This window comes from Anopheles nili, chromosome 3 (assembly GCF_943737925.1).
Source record: "Anopheles nili chromosome 3, idAnoNiliSN_F5_01, whole genome shotgun sequence".
In the NCBI taxonomy this organism is placed as follows: domain Eukaryota; kingdom Metazoa; phylum Arthropoda; class Insecta; order Diptera; family Culicidae; genus Anopheles; species Anopheles nili.
The window spans coordinates 21,744,708-21,761,387 of NC_071292.1; the positions used below are offsets into that span (position 1 = coordinate 21,744,708).

General features: G+C 47.2%; 1 protein-coding gene across 1 annotated transcript; it reads right to left on the reverse strand.

Annotated features, from left to right (window-relative positions):
• Positions 1 to 114: 114 nt before the first annotated feature.
• Positions 115 to 12,810, reverse strand: LOC128725129 (very long-chain-fatty-acid--CoA ligase bubblegum). Its single transcript, XM_053818849.1, has 9 exons — positions 12,652 to 12,810; positions 7,365 to 7,800; positions 7,078 to 7,288; positions 2,677 to 2,778; positions 2,198 to 2,598; positions 1,682 to 2,132; positions 1,334 to 1,603; positions 1,137 to 1,257; positions 115 to 1,064 (listed from the first exon to the last, which is right to left on the reverse strand). The coding sequence occupies exons 2-9, from the start codon at positions 7,748 to 7,750 to the stop codon at positions 991 to 993; spliced, it is 2,016 nt and encodes a 671-aa protein (XP_053674824.1). The 5' UTR covers positions 7,751 to 7,800; positions 12,652 to 12,810; the 3' UTR covers positions 115 to 990.
• Positions 12,811 to 16,680: the final 3,870 nt, after the last annotated feature.

Below are 16,680 nucleotides of genomic sequence, written 5' to 3' on the forward strand. Positions count from 1 at the left end.
CCTTAAGGGCGGGCTTGATGGAAACTATGACTAACAAGCGAATCAGGTTCAAACATATTCACTTTTTAAATTGTTCGTTTTTCGGTCAGTTATTGAGAAAAGCACGATTTAGAAAGTATCAGTATAACATTTTATTTCTCCTTTCGTAAGTCTCAAATCTGCCTGCAGACGCAGTTGCTGATCGAGTGGATCTATTCACAGCAACCGCGTACTCTATGCTCTTTGCTGGGAATGATTGGTTTCTCTTCTCGCCTGCGTGGCGATTACAGTGAAGAAACTAACTGACTAAATGCACTGGATACGAATCCAAACGAACGTCTTTGTACATAATGTTACCACATAACAAATAACAACAACAACAACAACCTAAACAGTCCAACGAAAAGAGAAAAAACGAACCATTTTCTACCAACGCGTCCTACACTAGAGCTGCAGCCGGCCGTTGTCATATTTCTGATGGCAACACGGGCTTGTTGCTGTTCTTTTCGCTCCGTCGCGAAAGCATCTACATAATATCACCAATCTCTTACGATAAACCAAACAGCAAAACCGAACGAAAATGAAACAATTTCAGACCAAATTCGTAGAAGGTAGCACTACTGTCTAACTATCAGCTACAACGTAGCGGTACGTGGCATTGTTTTTCCGTCGGGTGTTTTCCGCATCCGGAATGCCTTAGTAATAATAGTGTCGCACTTGTCCCATCGATTTCCTTCCATCAGCTGGAACGGAAATGTATGTGTGTGTGTGTTTTTTTTGTTGTAATTTAACGATTTAGTAATTAACGAATGCAATTTAAGGATGATTGCAACATCGTTAGCTCTTCTATAGCTAAAATGGGGAAAATAATCACTTCACAGCGATACATAAAAAAAGAGGGGGAAAAGAATAGCAAAATAACAAAGGGACAGAAAACTTATCGTAAATTGCACAAGTTGTTTGAAAAGTCAACGAACGAGTCCTGGGTTAGGTGTTTCCGTTTCATTCTTTTTAAGCGTAGAACTTCTCAATGACGTCCTTGTTATTTTCCACCACGACGTTACGTTTCACCTTCAACGTAGGACCTGGATAAGCGATTTAAAAGGGTTGTTAAGAGAACGTTCCGCTTTACATCGAACGGTGACGGGAAAACTTACCGAGCTCACCGCCGGGCACGGAAAAGTCAGCCTTCAACAGCGCAAACTTTTGAATTCGCTGTGCGTTCGAGATAGCCTTGGCGTTTGCACGATCGATACCTTCCTGGATTGCCTTGAGCACCTGGCAACGGTTGAAGAAAACCCAAATATCATCTTTCAATAAGCCCTAGTCAAAAACTCAGCCACCTAGTACCCACCTTTGGGCAGGGACCAGCTGCATGGATCTCGCTCAGCTTGCCATACTCCAAGCCAATCTCCTTGAGTGCCGTGATCGTTTCCGGGGTTAGTTCGTCTTTCGGCGCTCCGGTGTCCAGGTTCATCTGTGTCTTGAGTGTGATCAGCATGGTAAGGAACTTGCGCTTGTCGCCCACGAGGAACGCGTTGCTCACGAACGGTAGCTCATTCTTGACGAGATTCTCCACGTGCACCGGTGGTATGTTCTCACCGCCCGCGGTGATGATGAGCTCCTGCAGGAAGCACAAGGACACGATCGTAAAATGAGGCTTGATCGGGAAAAACAGCATACCCAACCCCTTGACAAGTACCTTGATGCGTCCCGTGATATACATGAATCCAGGATCGTCAATGTAACCCACGTCACCAGAATGCAGCCAACCATCATCGTCGATGGCTTCCCGCGTTTTGGCCTCTTCACCGATGTACCCCATAAGAATATGGCGACCTCGCATGCAAATTTCACCGTGTCCTCGCTCGTCAGGCTTATCGATCTTCGTCTCGCAACCTCCGAGGGGTTTACCGATCGTGTCGAAGTTGTAACTGTCTGGAGCGGTCAGCGAGTGAGCACCGGACGATTCCGACATGCCGAACGCTTCGTTGATCGGCAGATCAAGGCTCATGAAGTACTTCTTCGTCTCGCGATCCATAGGAGCAGCGGCCGTAGCCAGTGTCAGACAGCGGCTGAATCCTAGCGCGTCCTTTACCTTCGACAGGATGAAGTTTCTCACCAAACGGTACTGCCAGGAGTTGGTTGGTTTGCTGCAGATACAAAAAACGCATCGTTACAAACCGATATTGTGTGTGTTTTTGCAGATTATACCTACCCCTCCATAGCATCCAGATGATGTTGCAGCGTGACGCTCTTCGCCCAACTCGCCACCATCTTTTTCGCGGCACCACTTTGCGCACCTATCGCCAACATCTTCTCCTGGATCTTCTCGTACACGCGCGGTACTGCCAGCATGCGCGTTGGTTTCGCCTCCTGCAGCGTGTTCAGCAGCGTGCCCTTCATCGCGTCCTTGTCGGCAAAGTACACGGTACAGGCGAACTGCAGCGTCAGGAAAATGTCCACCATCTGGGCGGCGACGTGGCTAAGCGGTAGGAAGGATACGAGCACCTCCTCGGCGTACCGGATCTGATGCAGCCGCTTGCCGATCGCGTACGAGTCCCAGGTGAAGTTGTCGTGGCTCAGCATAACGCCCTTTGGGTTACCGACCGTACCAGACTGGAAGAGAAGCGCCAATTGCACGGATGTAAGTTATTTGCACCGTTGCATTCAACTTAAGGGGAATAGAACACGTACCGTGTACACCAGGCAGCAGCACTGATTGATGGCAATGTTCGCCAGCCGATTGTTGAACTCCTCTTCCACATCCTCCACGTTCATTTCTTCCAATTCCGACCACTGTTAGGATATATTTAAAGAAAAACGAATAGAACCTTCAATAAAGGCGTACAATTGTCACAAAAAAAACCTCACAAACAACAGAGCGCAAAGCCTTTGAACTATCACACAATGTGTGCGGGTTGTTTTGATTTATTTTCCCAAAAGAATTCACCTCATAATGGAATACGTTTCAAACACGTAATATCTCTCTTTTTTCGTGAGCTTCCTAGAAACAGAAACGAGCCCATTCAGCCTAGTCCACGAGCACATTTTCTCATGCGAACGTGAAGCAGCTCACAATGCGTGCAATTTTCTACCGATTTTACTGAAACAAAACGCAGTGGCAGAAAGGCTGAACGAGAATTCACCCTACAGTTTGGTGAATTGTGTGTCACAGTTCAGCCACGTCCCGACAAAAACTCATTTTGGGCGCATTCCGGGTGATTTTTTTTTATTTCTGCTTCAGTTGTTTTCCTTCCACCATTGTTTACCTGCGGCACGAGGAACCGCCACACAATTTCCGGAAAATCTTCTACACACATACGTGCGCTCGCGTGTGATCGTTCGCATTTCGCATCCCATTCATTAGCAATCCCCACGAGACAATTGGCGTCTTACGCAAGCAATCGATAAAATCCAACGATGTTTTCTACGCTTGTTTACGATAAGTATGGAACGCGCATCGAATGGAGACTACCGACATTTTAAAGATATTGCTTTGTTCCCACCGCTTTTACCAAAAGCTCCTTTGTCCCGTTTTAAGTTCCGTAGGGGAAGCATCGTAGAACGCTGGGACGACATCGAAGTTGATTCCGACGACGTGTAGGGTGATTATTCGCTCAACTAAGATCACGTACGATAAGGGACTATTTTTAACCACAAACATTTTCTCCACTCACAAGCAAACACCCTTTCGTAATGACAAAAGCTTGCCTCCGTTCAACGAAACGAAACAAGTGATTAAATAAACCCAACCCCATACGAAATCGAGCAAACTGGCGCACTTCAGCTTGGCAGCTGCCATCGAGAGGAAAATGTGTCTTTCCGTGAGTCGCCTTTGACTTGTCGCTATATGCAAATATATCCACTCACCACTTGAAGTGGTTCCGCTTCACTGGACCATCACTCGACCCGTGCTCGACTTGTGCGCGTTATGAGCATTACGTAGTAATTTCATACGCTTCCCAAGCGCCAATATTGCACCGACAACAGTCCTGCAAGACGACGAAGAAGCCATCCTCGCGTCCACCCATCCTAGCCAAACATATCAATCAAACAGGGGAGAGAAATTGACTATTTGTATCCAGGCAGCCCATTCGCCCCGCGACGCGATCGCAACGGAAAACGGGCCACGTCCGGTCGCTAGGGGGTTGAGGCGAAATTTGAACATGATTGGATCGGTGCCACCACTCACCGAAAGCGTCAACGTGCTGCAGCGTCTTGCCGCAGCAGCAACCAAGTGAGGCGCAAAAATCTGGCGCGCTGTTTCCGGACCACCCATGAATTGCTAGCAATTTGCCGTCGAGCTTGTACCAAAGCGGGCACCACCCGCAATTCGGGCTGGGCCCTTTGGAAATAAGCAACATCCCACCGAAACCCGAGGGGCGATGGTGTGATTTATTTCGTACGATTATTTATGATATATTGGGCCGTTTTACTTTGCCTCGCGACGCGGTGGGTGTTCCTCGGCCGATGGGTCCGCAACCGTACCGGCAACATCCGCAGCGCCACATCCGCAACACTGTCGAGAGCTTGGCGGGAAAAATCGAACCACCAAGAATCGGCCCACTGCCGATGGTTGGGAGTGAGGGTACTTCTTGCCTGATCGAACGCCGGCGTGTGAAATACTGTCCTCCAATGACAGATTTTTAAGGCTGCTGAAATATGTTCCATAACCTTCCCTCCGGGTCCGGGGGTCGATGCTGGCGATGATTATGATGATGATGATGGTGGTGGTGGTGGTGGAAGCGATGATGCGACAATGTCGTGTGGCACAGATTTTCACCCGGCCGCAGCGCGCACGGAATCGAAAGTGAAATGACAAGTGAGAATATTTCAGCCCAATGTAACCAGGGACCAGGCGTCTCCACCACACGGTCGCAGAGCGGAAGAATGGTTCCGCTTGCCGTGGTTCCGTTACTTCGCCACACCCACGCTTCATGGTGAGGAAACCACGCCAAAACCGCCATCTGTTGGTAGCTGAGTTTTCATCGGCAGGATCAGCAGGCCCAAAAAAGGCGCCCGTTTATATGACGCCATTATGGCGGATGCTGCGGATAGTCAAAATGCGTCGCATCGCAGGTGTCATCATCGTTAATGTTTCGTCGTCGTTCCATCACCACCCACCCACCTGATGGTTCGCTTCAAGGATGGTTCGAAAGGGAGAGAAAAAAAAAGGGAAATAATCTAGGGCACGCCGGGGAGGCTGCCGATGGTTTAAACCGTGGGGCTTCCTTAGGTCGTGCACCGTGATTAATGACGCTGTATATTTTTTATGTGCTCCGTTGGAGGCAGCTACGCGATTTTTCTTCCACCGGTGCAGAACGGAACGCGTTGGCTAACCGGTGGTTAACTTTTCTACCAGTCGCAAATCAAATTAAAAATATGAAAAATTAAACCTTCCTGCTACCCGTTTCCGGCGATTATCCCACGTTCCATAGCATAGTGCAAAATAGGCAAAGCTTTAAGATTGACATTAGCAGCTAAACGCACAGTATTAGGCATTCACAGTCACATTCATTGGTATCAAACTACGAACCAAGCCACCGAATACAAACGAGAAAAACAGATTACGTGAGAAAAATCTCAATCCACTGCTATTTGCTTAATTATCCCAATGAGATTTGAAGGGCTCGTCCGTGCTGTTTGCTAATTTTTAGCCACACGTCCTCTTCCGTTCGCTTCAAAATAAAATCAGCTATATGCTTGAAAAAAAGGGGGAAAACCCCCCCGGATGCTACTGAACATGTCGGCAAACAGGAAATGTTGAAAACCCACCCACTCAGTCCATTCGGAATTATTTTTTAAACGACTTTTTTCCAACTCACACGGAACCTTTCCCACCTTCCAACTGTTGCCACAGGGAACAGATGAAACCTATTAACCGACATTTCTCTGCTCCCCGATATTCCGGTTAGGGTTGCGAATTGCGCCATAATTTGACTCTTATCGGTTCACCCCGGCCACCTCATCGGCTCCATCCGGTCTCACTCGATGATAATGAAAATTCCAATAAACATTCTAATTGAATTGAAAACACCTCACTACCGGCTGGTGGGGTTAGTTTTCAGCGGGTGTACTGACGGCGAAAATGGTTTTTCTTCCTGCCTGGGCGAAAAACGAACGTTTCTTACGACAAGGGTAGAGCATATCCGTATGCTTCGGGTTATTTCAAGGTTCAGTGAGTAAAAAGCATCCATGTCTAGCTGTGAGGAAAGCATGAAAATTTTAAAGTTCAACGAATCATTCGCCTTATACCTACTGATGCCAATATATTGGCTTGTACTTGAACTGATTGACTACAATAGGCTTTGTTCTTTGATGGAGTCGACAGATATCAAAGGGTAAAATATGATTACAAAATGCGATCAACCAGACGGTTCCTTGGACCACTTGAATGTTGCTATTTGACCCAACATATGATCAAAAATTAAATGATATATGATCTTAAGGTGCTTTACCCACAAGAGCCAGAAGTTGCTTCAAACATACATTACAAGGATTCCAGAACAGCTTATCGACATCGGTCCAAGAGCGGGTCATAGTTGATTCATGATCCCCATTGACCCTAATCCGAAGCCATTAAGAACGAATGTGAGCAAACACACACACACACACACACACACACACACACATGTAAAGAAAAAAAAACAGATAAATCACCTAACTACGATACGGGGCACGAATCAGTTGAAACTGTTGATTTACATAGGTGCCTCCAGAGGAATAAAAACGCATACAAATGCTCCGCCGCTGGTGCAAAGTCTGGCAAATGTTGCACACGAACTCCAAACGACGCCACAGCAACAAAAAACCAACCCATGGCGCACACGATAGCACACAAAAACCGCTCAGCTCGACCAAAAACTGCTGGCTTGACACTCTTGGGCACGGTACGGCGCGAATCGAAATGGCAATAAAAACACGACCCAGCAAAACGGCAGCAAAAACGCAGCCGGGAAACGATCAACATGAGAGCGCTTTTGGGGGAGGTGGTGGTGATACAAAAAAAGGAAAAAAATCACACACACACACACATACACCCCCCCCAAATAGTCCCCGGAAAACTATTCATGAGCGTATTCGGATGGAACTTACACGATAGTAGCCGTCCTCGCGCTTGACGTACGGTGCGTACGGTGGCATGGTCTGGATGACGGTTTTCAGGTTCGGTAGGTTCGCCCGGATCGAGTAGATTTTCTCCATCTGCTTCGCATCGTCCACGACCACGATCTGGGCCCGGGAGCTCTCCAGGACGTGCTGGACCGATTCGGGTGAGTTCGTCGTGTAGACGCCGGTGATGATGCCCCTGCGGAAAATGGGTGAGAAAACGGGTTCGCGATTAATTCACGCGTACGCAGCAAGCCTTCCGGCGCTCGCCTTACCCGGCATGGATGGCGGATAGTTCGGAGACGAACCACTCCGGGCTGTTGAACGCCAGCACGGCCACGGTGTGGTGCGGTTCGAGCCCTAGCTTAACGAACACCTTTGCCATGTGATGAACGCGGTCGCGGTACTCGCGGTACGACACCGTTTGCCACTGTTTCTGCGCGTTCCGGAACACCATCGCCGGATGGTCGGGGTGGTCCCGTACGGTTCGGTTCATCAGATCCGGCACGGAGAGGGGATCGAGCGAAGCTAGGCCCTCTTTGGCGATGCGCAGCTTCACCGGTACAGCTGGGTCAGTCGAGATGTAGCTGTCTGCCGGCAGGATGCGGCCCGTCGGTCCCGACGGTGGTGCCGGGAATTTTCCATTCGAATCACCGGACATTTTGAGCACAAACCACGGCGCAGATCAGTGCCTACGTGCGACGAGTCGGTCTGGGGACGGGCGAACGAATTGACGTTATTAGTTACGTTACGGGCTGAAGCCACCCGATGACAGATGTAATTAATTAGAGTGCGTGAGTGTGAGCGTCCCTAATCCACTCCGCTTGCATCGCACCTTATAATTAACCCGATACACGTAAATAACCGCTATCTAACGATCGAGCCCAATCGTACGATTAAAACCTAATTGATATGTAGCAATCGTGCTGAATCATACAGCACCATGGGCACGCGTTTGACGTCACAAAACGGTAGCCCATGAGTTGACATACCGACTAGCGTGGGAAATTAACCAACAACGGTTATTGCACAAAAAGCCACTCTTAAAGCTAACCTCAATCCTCAAAGTATCAAATTATTACTTAACGATATCCAGCTATTTTTTTTCGGTTACTCGGAAAACTTCACCCCAAAATACTTCTCTCTGACGTATTTATTGTATCCCACAATGCATCCATCATCTCCCTTGCGAGTTATCCTGTTGCATGACCTACCCACAAGAAAAAGGCCAGAAAAAAACCCACATTGTATTGGCCGGAATGTAAAACATCATGATCCTTGTTGGTGGGCAAACAACAACAACAATAACGTGTAAAAAGAAAAACGCACCCCCCAACTGACACCCGAGTTTGATTGATAACGTGTAATCACCATCAACGTCAGTGCACGCCGGTACATCCAACCCACAGGCTTCGGTTGATCCGCGAACAACGCATCGAGAGCTGTTGCACCGGTTGCAGCTGCTGTTGCTGCTGTTGCTGCTGCTGCTACAGACCATCACCAATGCATGCCACTGGCGCGTGGACAGCGGTAATAAGTTTTATCATCCCCAGCAACACCAAGTGCCTCGTCGATCAAGCCACCCACGCAGCCTGCAAGAGCCCGCAGTGCCCACGGAGGCGAAAAGTGGAAACATGAAAAACGAGGGTGGAAAACAAAAAACCCACCGTCGGTTATTGCGCAACGTTTCGAGCACATTTTGAGCACATTTCGGGCGCGGTGGTCGACTGCTGATGGGCAGCCTCTTCACGACGCCAACGCGGTTCGCAAACACGGTCCATAGACGTCTCCCTCCGGGGGCCCCCCAACAACGCGCTCACCCGCAAGGACGATGATGCATCGCCGATTTCGAAACAGCGCATAACCAAGACTAATAGTTCCTGTTACACAGTTTGTCACCGGAGGGCTGCAGGGACGTATTTCCGGGGCTGTTTGGCATCCGGGCTTCCGGGCTAGATTCTCGAGCACTTTGTCGAAAAATCGCACCACTTCATCCCACCTCCGCCTCCCACCACCGCTGCTCGGCGGGGCTGTTTGGCAAACACCATCCCCTTCGATGGCAATCTTCGATGGCGCTTCGCGTTTGATGATAAAATGGGATAAAATGCAGCATATGCAGCCGGTGCTGCGGCACCGGGTCGTCCAATATTTGCACTTGCAGCTGGACCATGCACCACCGGTCACAGGCGAGCGAAAGAGAGAGAGAGAAAGCGAAGGACGAAAGACCGGTGTACACTCGACCGGAGAGACAGACGACCGTTGGGCGCGATTGTAAACCCCTAAAATCCCTATTTATGAGCACCGACAGGATTCTGCAGCGCATCACCGCCGGTTGCCGGCATGTGTGTGTGTGTGTATAAGTGTGTGTGTAGTGGGAGGATGTGTTTGATGCAAGCCCAAACGAGGTAGCCCAACTTCGACTTCCGTAAACTTTCCCCGGTCACCAGTTTCCCGCGCTTCCCTGAGGAGATCCTGGGGAATAGGAAGCAAGCGTGAGGGGTCAAATTTCCCGGAAAACCGCTCCAAAACTTCTACCTCTTTCACAGGCCATCAACTGGCAGGAGGGCTGCGGCGTATGCCACAAACAGCAACAAGGACGGGCGAAGGAACGAGTTACCAAATCGCATAATGGTGGCACGGGGCGAAAGTAATCCGGATGCCATCAGTTCCGGTTGCACACGAAATGAGGAAGCAGTCGTTTCTTTACTGCGCTCCGTTTGGCCGGTAAGATGCGGTGCAGGGCAAATAAAAAGCTCCCAAACCGTCCCGCGTTTAGACTTTTAGAACTTTGAGGGGTTTCTTTTTTTTTATTCTCTCATCTTTTTACCGCCAACATACGACCCCTGCTGGAAAGGGTCTATTTTTATGATCATGCCAGAAGTAATCTGCCAGCAAATCATCCAAAACCATCATATCAAGCGGCAGCGCCAGGGCAGACAAATCAATCAACCGGAACGAGCAGCAATGCAATTTCGTTGATGGCACTTGCCGTGAATTCACCATCATGATGGCTTTTAATGGTTTGGTCGCCATTTTGGTGTATTCGAAATTTTATGCACGATGCAAACAAACTGTTCTTTATGATCAATATATCCCACTGCAATTTTGCGCTCATTTTCCAGGAATAGTAAGCTTAAAGCTTGGTAAATAAAACTGCACATCTCGGAAAACGAAACAAAAAATTCTACTCAAAATAATGTAAATCGGTTTGTAATGATTCGTATATTTAAAATAGACATTTAATCTACCCTCGCCACCATTAATCGCCTTTCTGGCTGGTCATTGGTGCCCGCGTGGTACTGTATCGTGTTCCGAGCTGAAAATAGAACCCTTCGGTTCGGTATCGACATTTCAGGCCGTTGCGACCGTCGCCGATAATGCAATCAGCCGCTAGATTGCTGTGCACACGAAACGGCAATTGAATTGTATTAATTCACGCGTTAATCGATTGATTCGCGAACCGTCCGCTGCCCAATCCGTTCCCCTCTGTCAGCTGACCGCTGCACCTGTGCCTGCTTTGCGTATCTATTTCACCAAAATGGACAGTGCAATTTAAGCAATCTCATCCCCGTGGCCGAGCGTGCGATAAGGGCGATAAGGACTTGAAGTAAGGTAGAAAGAGGTTCACGCGAGACGGAACGCCTCCACCGGCAACGAGGGCACATGCTCAGATGAAAATAATTGGAATTCGATCGTTCCTGCATGGCGATTCCACCGCATGGGGTTTTCGCGTTGTTAACGGTGTGAAGATATGTAAAATTCATTTGCTGGCGAAAATCAACCCCATTTTCGGTGCCTACCACAATACCGGAAACACATGGCGTTATCCACATGTTACCGGAGGGGCAATACATTGTGTACATGCACAGTGTTTAATTCCATTTTTATCACTACTGATGAATGATTGCACACACCAGCCAGCTCCAGCCCATTCGGTAGGCCAACACTTCCGCAAAGATAATATTAATCCTTCAACGAGCTCGCTACCGTTTAATACGCTGTTGAGCCATAAAAAGAATGATTTTACGATAGCAAATCGGCAAGCACATCTGGACTTGGAACTCCACAGTACCTTGTTAAAAGTAAAAGCAATTTAAAGAATAGATATCGTTCTATCCAAGAAAATGCACAGTATTATTTCATCATTACGATTACGATTGCGATATGTTTTACAATTGAAATGATTTGAATAAAAAATACTTCCGCACACAATTTGTGCTGAGCTTACTCAACTAATTGAAAGGCATTAGCTAATTCCCCTTTGGAAATGCAACACGATACAAAAGCATTGCAAACGCCCCACTACTCGCCTCACCATCCACCGTGACTGTGCGAGAAAGGATCGCCAACCAGCGGGCTCATAAATAATTGGGAAATCCGTCACCAATCGGCGCTTTCATAAACTCGCCCTGTTGACATGGCACGCTCTTGCACCAGGCCCCTCGGTACGATAAGTCGTTAGTCGCTGTTCAACGACCGGTGCCAGTCACCTGCGAAATGCGTGCCCCGATAATCAAAACAGTCATTTTCGACGGCCCCAGCGTGTCGTACTTGTGTCCAACAGGCGTTAACACTCAACAGCTTAAAGGAACACAAACAGAGAGAGGGTGAGAGAGATGGAGAAAAAAAAAGAAACAATCAGCGACACCCCTCCACCGGTCAATGTCAATGGTACAGGCAGCAGATAACGCAATCAATGACGGTTTGATACCCCCTCATTAATGGCTAATTAATAGCAAAGCGTGCGCCTAAAACTGAGCTTCAATTTGGCCCCCCAAAATTGTATCCTTTCCAAATTTCACTTTGCAACGACGTGACCATGGAGGATCTCGAAAAAAAACCGGTGCGATTATCATCGTCTAGCAACAAAAGTGCACTCGAGCGACCAAGAAAATCGTGTTCTACTATCAAGGTTGTGGACTGTGAACTTTGCTCCTTTGACTGGTGATCTGGTCGAAAGCGCAAGATGTCGTTTACGTAACAACCGAATGATAGTACTTCATCTCTCTGCATCTCGCGCGCAACTCGCTTGTATGAGCGCTATCGAAACGTACCCGCTGATAAGCGATAATGTTGAACCTGCCCAATCGAACGCGAGCAGGTGTTGCTTGTGCCAGCTACCGAGACTGAATCTCACGGGACGAGCCTTCGTGTGTGCAGCGATAATTTCAACCGTTAAGCGAAATGTCCTCCACAATAGAGTCGGTATTACTCAACTCAATCATGAAAAGCGTTTATATAACAGCTATATTACAGCAGATCCAGAACAAGATTGTACTCCAAATATATTTGTACAAAAATGATCGGTTTCACACGTATCAAACGAAACTCTATTACCTGCTGGCCTAGACTCTATTACCTTTATAGTGCTCCAGCTTTCAAACTAATAGTAAGTACCCATATACTAAGCCTGAATTTAAGCTTAATATGGAATTTCAAGGGATATACTGTGTATATATGAAACGAACGCGTTTTCCATGATCTTGTACATCCCAAATGCGCGATCTTGCGTAACACTTATAACCCCCAAAAACCCCTTTTCTGAAAAGCAATCACACTAACTTGCCCGATACGTGAAAGGTCCCGAGCAGTGCCACGAGTCTCACCACCAAAGCTCGGCTAGCGACTTAAGATGGACGTGAAATTTCGCCTCGGTCCTCAACCTAAGACACAAACTAGCCGACACTTCAATCACAACCGGACAACGCCTCCACAGCACACCACACCTGCGATCTACGAGCACGCCACTGGGAAACTAAACACCAGTCCTGGCTCGATCCCGCCACGAAGGCATCGATCCTGGGTCCGGTGTCCCGGAATGTTCCCGCGACGTGAGCCCGCTCGAATCGGGTAATCTAATCACCAATAGCCTCCGCTACGTCCTCCACGACCTGCCCTGCGCCATCCGACCCTTGGTCACTGATACGGGCAGCACCAACACGCCACCCTTGCATCGGGAAATCAATTCGTGAGATGACGTTTTCAGTCGATTTTTGATGAACCATCTGGGTTGGAGTGTTTTTGCTTTTTCTTTTTTGTTTCTCTCAATTTAATCAACACTCTTTTGTACATCGTACAGTTCGATCTGTAAGCAGTTGCAACTGTGGATTCTTAATCAGCAGCTCCGAGAGCGTATTTTCTTCATGTTTTACTACATCTCGGGACTCCCAGAGGACGATTAGAGGGGTAAATATTAACTCCCCAGGGTCGAGGGCTATTAGTTGGCGATATTTTAACTACGGCTTCGCTTAACCTCGCTTAGCAGAGATAACACGCTCCGAAAACTAAGCTGTGCGAACTTCCGTCTCTCCATCATCGCCTCATCTTGGCTGCTTTGCGCCATGTGTGTAGCAGCAGCCCTTACTAGTCGATGGTGTTTGCTGATAAAGAAAAACCCGGCATCGAAAAGCGGAATACCATCACTCAACAACGTGCAGCTGTACCATCGCTGCACCGGATTCGAGACGCCAGATAACGCACACGAACCGGCATAGAAAACGAAAATAAAGTACCATCCGCTTTCGTCCCTGGTCAGGATTCTTTCCACACGCTCGAGGTTAAATTTGGAAGGCTCTCATGCTTTCCCGGATGCTTTTTTATACGTTTTTTTACCACGGAGGCATAATCAGTGAAGAGTGAAATTTACGATCACACGCTGGAAAATGATGAGCTGAGGCACTTTTTTTCCTTCATTCAACATGATGCTCTCTGCACCTTTGCTCTGCTGTGGTGCATTACGTTCAAGATTGACGCATAATTAGCAGATTAGTGATACATATATTACAGAGCTTAACTTACTTATAGTCACATAAGTTGCAGATGTTTGTCCAAAAAAATAAGAAGGCTAGTGACAGACTTCATCAGTATCAGTCAGACTTATTTGTCCTTTCAAAATACTTTTAGTAAGATGCTCATTTTAATGCTGTTTCTGATAATGTTCTTCACAACGGGTATGAAATCGTGGCACACCGATAGAAGAGTTCACCACAACTAAAGGTCTCTCGATGTGGGACCCCCCTTGCAACCCAGATACTGATCGATTGTCTATGGTTTGTTCTTATCAGAGCTCATACCCTCTGAATTGCGTCAACAGGCTACATTGTACATCGATAAAAAAAAAGATAAATCAATACTAAGCTATCGATCGTCTATGCCTCGGCAATATATAGACACCAACCCGGGCCCTTTTTTCAACTTCTTTTACATTTATGATATTAATCGTATCAGATAATAAATTATGACCCCCACACACGCATCAAAGCACTATTGCGAAGCTGAAGATAATTCTAATCAATCCCATCGACCGAATGACCCAAACTAAGGGAATATTTTCCTAGATAATAACCAACATCGCTCCATTCTAAATTTATGGCTTTTTCAATAAAAAAAAAACTTTGGTTACATTGCTGTGTTTGGAACAGGTGTGTTATGTTAACATGTGAGTGATTTGAAAACGTAACATTTCGTTGAGCAAATTATGATGAAAACCTAGTAAACTTAATAAAATGAATACCCTATTTTGGAAAATAATCAAAAAATATGAGCTGCAAGAATGGTCACTTTCTGCTACCAGCTGCAAAGACAATCTCGGCTTCAGCAACGATCATTCCCTCGATCAGCTACCCAACAGTAGGATCGGTTCAATGTTCGGTTTCCTGCTCCTAGCGCCAAAGGTTATGAGCGATTAGAAAACGGTCCTCAAGTGTGTAAGGCTTATCAGCTGCATTTTAGAAAAGAATACTCAAAAAAAAACAAAAACAAAAAACAAAATGCTGCTCTCAAAACCGCCAGATCATCGCACTGTTTGAACTTGACTCCGCAAAAGGACACTGTATGGCAAAGCGCAATTCGCTTTCTAGTTTTGACCGACATTCGCTAGGATGACCTGATTTTCCACCCTAGTTTCTAATCCAACATCCTCGCAGCATGTGATGATATTCCAATTGGGGTGGAAATTGATACGCAGTTATTGTAGCTTTTTTTTGGTTAACACACACTATTTATCAGTACCCCAAAAACATGCAATTACGACAACGAATCATCCGATCGGTTGACCGTTGCGATATCTGTCCAAAACAATGGGAATCTGCGTCTTGTCTACCGGGGGCCTGTCCAATATGGTTTCACGATCAATTTCGTTCACTTCACATGTTATCTACGAACACGTGCGCATTTAAATAATTATCAAATGTGACGCACAAACGGTAAGAGTCGACGTTCATGTAATTATACATTGTGCTTCAAAAACATAACCTAAACAAGGGTTCAGACTCCAAGATTGAAACGCGTAGCAGGTGTAAAAAATAATGTCGTAAAAATAGTAATTAAGGAACTTCTGGGCGTTCCAGAAATTAGAAGAAAAAAGGCAATCAATAAGTCGGTAAGAAACGTTGAGGATGAGCATGCCTTCTCAGAGGTATTTCGTCCGTTTTTGTCTCTAATTTGTTGAAGCGAACGACCTTTGACCGAATGTTAAAATCTAATTTGCCGAAAGCAACGTGTTCATTAGCATTTGCAAACATTCGAGCCACTTCAACTGCTGCGCGTCGTGGCCAACTGTCCAGTCAAGGCAGACGCCAAGATCGAACGCAAATATTCTGAATATTCTAAACTCGAGGTAATTAGGAAGCATCGATAAGATTAGAAAGACAAAGGAAGGAGATGTCGTCCCGTTCACTCGCAAGCTTTCGATCGATCTAACGATCGAATGAGCCTCCGCTCGATCGAGCTTTTTAATGCTATTCGCTCTCGCGCACTCTCGCGTAACTCGCGTTAACGTGGGCTTCACAAAAAACAAGAGCCTAAAAATGGTTCCGTTTCCGTCGCTCTATCGCTCTCGCGATCTAACTCGAAGCCACCGCGTTATCGATCCCACTCTCACTCTAGCTCGCGAGCCCTACACAAAAGCGTTACCTGTATTTTTATGGCGCGCGGTTCGACCTCGTGGCCTTCGAGATGAACAAGCACCTTTGACGGTGTGTCGCGATCGCGATCGAGCCACGCCGATGAGCGTTTCGTCGATCAGCTGAAGCGTCGATCAGTCTGCGTGTTGGGACGAATTTAGTGGCCAAGCACACCTCCCGAAAACGGACACCTCTTCAAGGAGCTTACAAAACAAAAATTAAGGACACTTGTACACACAAGCCCACACGTCACACACAAAAGCCCGACAGTTCTGTTGCTATTTGCATGCGTTTTTTTCTAAGCACGCGCCTAACACTGCTGCGTCGGCTTCCTGAAACGGCTTTTATCGCTCAATGCACTCAAACGTGACACGCACTCGCGACCGGACGGCCGTACACGAATCGGGAACGAACTGTGCGTGGCGGGTTGTGCGAATCGACTAAGTGTGCGCGTCCGTTGGATCACTTCGAGGGCGCCAAGCCGGGTCTGGCTACTTCGATCGCGCGCGCTTCTCTTCTAATCACAGGCGTCTTGTTTGCTCTCGTTACGTTTTGTTCGCCTCCTCGCTGCCGTGGATGCTGCAGCCTCTCACAGGCGTACGTTTTTTGCTTTACTTTTTTCTTCTTCTTTTGTAAGTTCGATGTACTTAAGCTGCCGTTTTTAGCAAACACTTACACACGTGCGAGC

What these genes read in the sequence shown, in the direction of transcription:
- LOC128725129 (XM_053818849.1), bottom strand. Translation starts at nt 7,750, where the DNA reads ATGTCCGGTGATTCGAATGGAAAATTCCCGGCACCACCGTCGGGACCG. An exon ending in CAGCTGGTCCCTGCCCAAAG is followed by an intron (nt 1,258 to 1,333) that starts GTGGGTACTAGG and finishes AACCGTTGCCAG; the next exon opens with GTGCTCAAGGCAATCCAGGA. An exon ending in CGTGCCCGGCGGTGAGCTCG is followed by an intron (nt 1,065 to 1,136) that starts GTAAGTTTTCCC and finishes TCGCTTATCCAG; the next exon opens with GTCCTACGTTGAAGGTGAAA.